General features: G+C 41.6%; 1 protein-coding gene across 1 annotated transcript; it reads right to left on the bottom strand.

The window, feature by feature from the left end:
• Positions 1 to 483: 483 nt before the first annotated feature.
• Positions 484 to 4,477, bottom strand: LOC124898051. Its single transcript, XM_047411671.1, has 3 exons — positions 4,269 to 4,477; positions 3,931 to 4,106; positions 484 to 494 (listed from the first exon to the last, which is right to left on the bottom strand). The coding sequence occupies exons 1-3, from the start codon at positions 4,475 to 4,477 to the stop codon at positions 484 to 486; spliced, it is 396 nt and encodes a 131-aa protein (XP_047267627.1).
• Between the last annotated feature and the right edge of the window lie 1,523 nt (positions 4,478 to 6,000).

Consider the following 6,000-nt stretch of genomic DNA (forward strand, 5'->3'; position numbering starts at 1 on the left):
GCTAATTCGATTCTCTATAGTTTTGTAGGTAGAAATATGTAGAAATACCACATATTTATCAAGTTATGCTCATTCAAAGATGACCCTTGCGAATTCAAAAACTAAAACTTGATAGATTTCGAAACTATTAGCTTGTACTACCTTAAGTGACTCATATAACCATACTTAACACAACATAAGATCTCTTATAACTAGGGTATTGGTAATTTAGGTGCCCAAATATGGCTTACAAAATTGGGGTTTTCACATATATGAACAACGGTTCGTTTTCTAGCTTAGGAAAGTGTTGGGCATTACAATATCTCCCCCTTGGAGACATTCGTCCTCGAATAACGCTGGGTATACTAAGAGTAAAGAGAAAATGAAGGGTACACAGCTGAAGCAACTTACTAATCTTGCCTCTATTTCATTCTATATTTCAGACACAATAAGGGGTGCAGAACTCATGAAATCACGGCTGAATAGTATAAAATAACTGCTGAACTACTGCAATTCTGCATAGAAAAGAAATGATTTAAAGCAGAATGGTACCTTCGTCTTGATCGGAGCTTATGGAAAATAGGTGCGGGTACTTGGATCGTATATTCGCCTTAGCTTCCCATGTTGCACCCTCAACAGATTGGTTTCGCCACAATACCTTGACCAAGGAAACTTCTTTGTTCCTTAGTCTTCGAACTTGGTGATCTAAAATCTCAACAGGAACTTCTTCAAAAGAAAGACTATCTTGCACATCAGGGTTTTCTGAAGGATCTACAACACCAACGTGTTTCCTAAGCATAGATACATAGAAGACAGAATGAACGGAAGATAACTCTGAAGGCAACTCAACCTCATACGCTACCTTACCAACACGGCTACGAACTCTGTAGGGGCTAACATAACGTGGACTAAGTTTCCCCTTCTTTCCGAATCTCTTCACTCCCTTCATGGGTGAAATCTTCAAAAGCACCAAGTCACCAACTTCAAATTCAAGGTCTCTTCTCCTCACATCAGCATACTACTTCTGACGACTCTGTGCGGTTTTTAATCTTTCTCTAATTACTTTGACTTTTTCCATAGCTTCAAAGACCGAATCAGGACCACTCACGGCCGCTTCACCCACTTCAAACCAACCTATGGGTGACCTACATTTTCTTTCATACAAAGCCTCAAATAGATCCATGCCAATGCTAGAGTGAAAACTGTTATTGTAAGCAAACTCTATCAACGGTAAATGCTCATCCCAACTTCCCTTAAAGTCAAGAGCACGCGCTCTCAACAGATCCTCTAAGGTTTGGATGGTTCTCTCAGCCTGACCATCTGTCTGCAGATGGAAAGCAGAACTGAAATGAACTTGGGTACCAAGACCCTTCTGAAAAGCTCTCCAAAACTGCGAAGTGAACTGAGTACCCCTATCTGAAATGATGGACAAGGGAACTCCATGCAATCTGACTAATTCCCGGATGTACAATCTAGCGTAATCCTTAGCAGTATAAGAAGTATGCACAGGCAAGAAGTGCGCAAACTTAGTCCATCTATCCACAACAACCCAAATGGAATCATAATGGCATCGGAAAGGAGGTAAACTAGTAAAAAATCCAAGTTTATCTCTTCCCACTTCCAAGTGGAAATACCAAACTCCTACATCATACCACCAGGTCTTTGGTGTTCTACCTTAACCTGTTGGCATGTCGTACACTTAGCCACAAATGCTGCTATATCCTTCTTCATGCCACTCCACCAATAGATTTCCCGCAAGTCGCGGTACATCTTGGTGGCACCAGGATTAATAGAATATCGCGCACTGTGCGCTTCAGCCATAATTCTCTATCTTAGATCCTCGACATTCGGAACAGATAATCTATCCTGCAATCTCAATACACTATCCTTCCCTTGGGAGAAAACCTCCACCTTTTGGTCCTTGACTGATTCTTTCAGTCTGACCAAACTAGCATCTAAGTTTCGCTTCTTATTTACTTTCAAAACCAAGGAGGATTCGTAGTTACTCTGTAGTAACATACTCCCTTCAGCGAAGTCAAGCAACCTAACTCCCATCCTAGCCAAACGATGCACATCACGAGCTACCTCCTTCTTACCCTCTCCAATATGCGAAACACTACCCATAGACATCCTGCTAAGGGCATCCACCACTACCTTGGCCTTTTCTGAGTGATACAACACACTCATATCGTAGTCTTTCAATAACTCTAACAACCTTCTCTACCTAAGATTCAACTCTCTCTGGGTAAAAACATACTGCAGACTCTTATGATCAGTTAAAACATCAATATGAACACCATACAAGTAGTGTCTCCAGATTTTCAAAGCAAACACAACAGCAACTAACACAAGATCATGGGTGGGGTAATTCTTCTCATGGGGTTTCAGCTGTCTAGGGGCATAGGCTATAACTTTACCTCTCTGCATCAGTACACAACTCAAACCAACACTAGAAGTATCACAATATACCACAAAACCATCAACGCCATCAGGCAGAGTTAAAACAGGGGTTGTAGTGAGTCGAGTCTTTAACTCCCGAAAACTATTCTCATAAGAATCGGACAACAAGAACTTCACTTTCTTTTAGGTCAACTGGGTCATAAGAGATGCTATAGAGGAAAAACCTTCAACAAAACGGTGGTAATAGCCAGCTAGACCCAAGAAACTTTTAATGTCGGATAGAGTGACAGGTCTAGGCCAGTTTCTAACAGCTTTTGTTTTCTGGGGATCAACTCTAACACCTTTGGAAGAAATAATATGACCCAGAAAAACAACTAACCTTAGCCAAAATTCACACTTGCTAAATTTGGCGAACAAGTGATGATCTCTAAGGGTTTGCAAGACGATATGAAGATGATCTCCATGTTCATTCTCACTACGGGAGTATACCAGAATGTTGTCTATAAACACTATGACAAACATATCAAGATATTGCTTGAACACTCGATTCATGAGGTCCATGAAAGCTGCTGGGGCATTAGTTAGCCCGAAGGACATAACAAGAAACTCAAAATGACCGTAACGTGTTCGGAAGGCTGTCTTCGGGATATGACATTCCCTTAACTCTGAGTTGATGATAGCCAGAGCGAAGGTCTATCTTTGAGAAGTAACTTGCACCTTGCAATTGATCAAACAAATCATCTATTCTTGGAAGGGGATACTCGTTTTTGATAATGACTTTGTTAAGCTAGCGATAGTCAATGCACATGCGCAAAGAGCCATCTTTCTTTAGCACGAATAGGACAGGTGCACTCCAAGGAGGCACACTTGGTCTTATAAAACCTTTATCTAAGAGATCTTTGAGTTGCTATTTCAACTCCTTAAGTTTTGCGGGTGCCATACGATATGGAGAAATAGAAATGGGCTGAGTATCGAGAAGAAGATCAATCCCGAATTCTATCTCTCTATCAGGAGATACCCCTGGAAGATCTTCTAAAAAGACATCGGGAAACTCATTAACAACGTCAACTGACTGGAAAGTTGGAGTCTCAGACTTAGTGTCTTTAACTCTGACTAGATGATAAATGCTCTCTTTGGAAATAAGCATTATAGCCTTGAGATATGAGATAAAATGACTCTTGGGAGATGCGCAATTACCAGACCATTCGATAACAGACTCACCAGGGAATTGAAACTTGAATACACGAGTACGACAGTCTATGGATGCATAACAAGAGTGAAGCCAGTCCATACCCAGAATAACATCAAAATCTACCATGTCTAACTCTATCAGATCAGCAAACATAACTCTATGAAGAATAGAAACAGGACATTTTTTGTACACTTTTCGAGCAACAATGGACTCATACACAGTGCTAGAAACTAGGATGGGCTCAGAGACAATCTCGGGACTCACTTTAAAATTTACAACAACCAGAGGTGTCACATATGAAAAACTGGACCTAGGGTCCAACAACACATAAACATCAAACTGAAACACACAAAGCATACCAGTAACAACATCGAGGGAGTCCTTCTGCTCCTGACGGGAAGGCAAAGCATAGAATCTATTTTGGCGCTGACCGTCAACAGTGATGGAAGAAGCACCATGAGTAGGAGCTGGACGAGCTACAGGAGCTGGAGCACTAGCAGTCTGAGCCTGGAGGCGAACATCACGATTCCCCTGTCTGGTATGAGGACAATCTCTAAAACCGTGGCCCTCCTGGCCACATCCATAGTATCCCTTCTAACCCCACAAATACTTACCCCTGTGATCTCTACCACACCTGGTGCATGGTGGACGGTTAGGCCGGTTACTCACAGTATTCTAAGATCCGAACATAGAAGACCTGTTTCCCTGTTCTTGCCTACCTCTAAGTGCTGGAGCAATAGCTGACAATGGTGTTGGCATAGATGAGCGACTCTGAAACTCAGGGTGATTCCCTCCTTGAGATCTTTTCTTACCATAAGTAGGTTGCTCAGATCTGGCTCTCTTATTTCTTTTTACTCTATCCCTCTCTTTTATCTTATCTGATTCGATCTGTTGGGCATGGGTCATCAGTCTAGAAAGATTTATCTCACTATTAAGCATAGCTGATCTACACTCCTTAACCACATAGCTTGACACCCCTGTCAAGAACTTACCTATACTGGCTCGATTGTCGGCTATCAGATTTGGGTCATATTTTGCTAATTGATTGAACTTCAAGCAATACTCCTTAATAGTCGTGGAGCCTTAGCGTAAGTTCATGAACTCCTCTACTTTCGCCTCTCTCAACTCTAGCGGAAAGAATTTGTCTAGGAATGCGGACTCCTGCCAAGTCATAGGAGCAGCACCCTCTACTCTACCCTTTCTCCATACAACCACTCAGTCATACGCAAGGTATTTCAATCTGTAGGATATTAACTCAACACTCTCCTCCTCAGACACGTGCATTACTTGTGTGATCTTCCTTATCTCCTCCAAATACAATTGCGAATCCTCACCTACCTTGGACCCATAAAACTCTGGCGGATTTATCCGTATAAAGTCACAGATTTTTGCAGTAGCTAAGTCACCTCCATGTTATTATGGAGCCGGGGCCTGGTTGGCCTGAACGTTGATGGTAACAGCTTGGGCAAGCGCCTGAAAGGTTGCCCTGAACTCAGCGTGGGCTACATTCTCATTTAGGGGATCAGCAGGCTGAGGTTGCTAACCCGCATTATTTCTTCTAGCTCGGCGAAGAGGCATATTTTGAAAGAAGAGAGCACGAATTGATAGTTGAAAGGGAACAACTTTAAGCACGATAGACTTCTGAAAGAATGAAACGACCCTCCTTTTTTTATCTAAAATATTTCATAGCCTCTTGCTCATAGATGTGGCGTGCTACACACCGATGATTAAGACTCTACTTAACGCGGCTTGTCAGACTCCCTAGGACTCCAATAACCTTAGGCTCTGATACCAAGTTTGTAATGCCACAAAAATGGGCCCCGAGGTGTCACATGGTGCTTAAGGCTACAAGTAGCCCCAAGCTAACCCTTTCAGCAATTTTTCTACCATTCAACACTTATAATCAAAGTCATCATAATCAAAACATCTAAACATCCTCCATAATATCATACTCCAATACGAATAAAATACGGAAATTAACAAAATACGACATCTCTGACAAATCTGATCAATCTATCCATCTAGTCTGACAAGCCTCTACTAAACAGTATATCCATGAGCCATTGGGACAAACCCCAACTGACCCGAACTCAGGAAATAAACTAAATGAATCAAAGTAAATGAGGAAATCTGAATAACTAGTCCTCGGACCTTGAGGACTCACCACTGCAGAGGATGTAGATCAACGTGCTCGGATAATCACGGTCAAACCTGGGAATGAGCACCTGAACCTATATTATAGGGAAAATGTAGCCCATATGCGAGCATGTGGGTCAGTACCATGGAATATGTACCGAGTACATGGGGGTGCATGAAATAAATATATTTATATACGTATATATATATATATATATATATTTAACGATCATGTCTTAAGTTTTCTTTCCAAATCATGCAGGACATTTGTAAATGGCTCATAAAGCTTGAAA

Source organism: Capsicum annuum, chromosome 4, assembly GCF_002878395.1.
Source record: "Capsicum annuum cultivar UCD-10X-F1 chromosome 4, UCD10Xv1.1, whole genome shotgun sequence".
Lineage (NCBI taxonomy): Eukaryota > Viridiplantae > Streptophyta > Magnoliopsida > Solanales > Solanaceae > Capsicum > Capsicum annuum.

What these genes read in the sequence shown, in the direction of transcription:
- LOC124898051 (XM_047411671.1), bottom strand. Translation starts at nt 4,477, where the DNA reads ATGACCCATGCCCAACAGATCGAATCAGATAAGATAAAAGAGAGGGAT. An exon ending in AGGCAAGAACAGGGAAACAG is followed by an intron (nt 4,107 to 4,268) that starts GTCTTCTATGTT and finishes TCCTCATACCAG; the next exon opens with ACAGGGGAATCGTGATGTTC.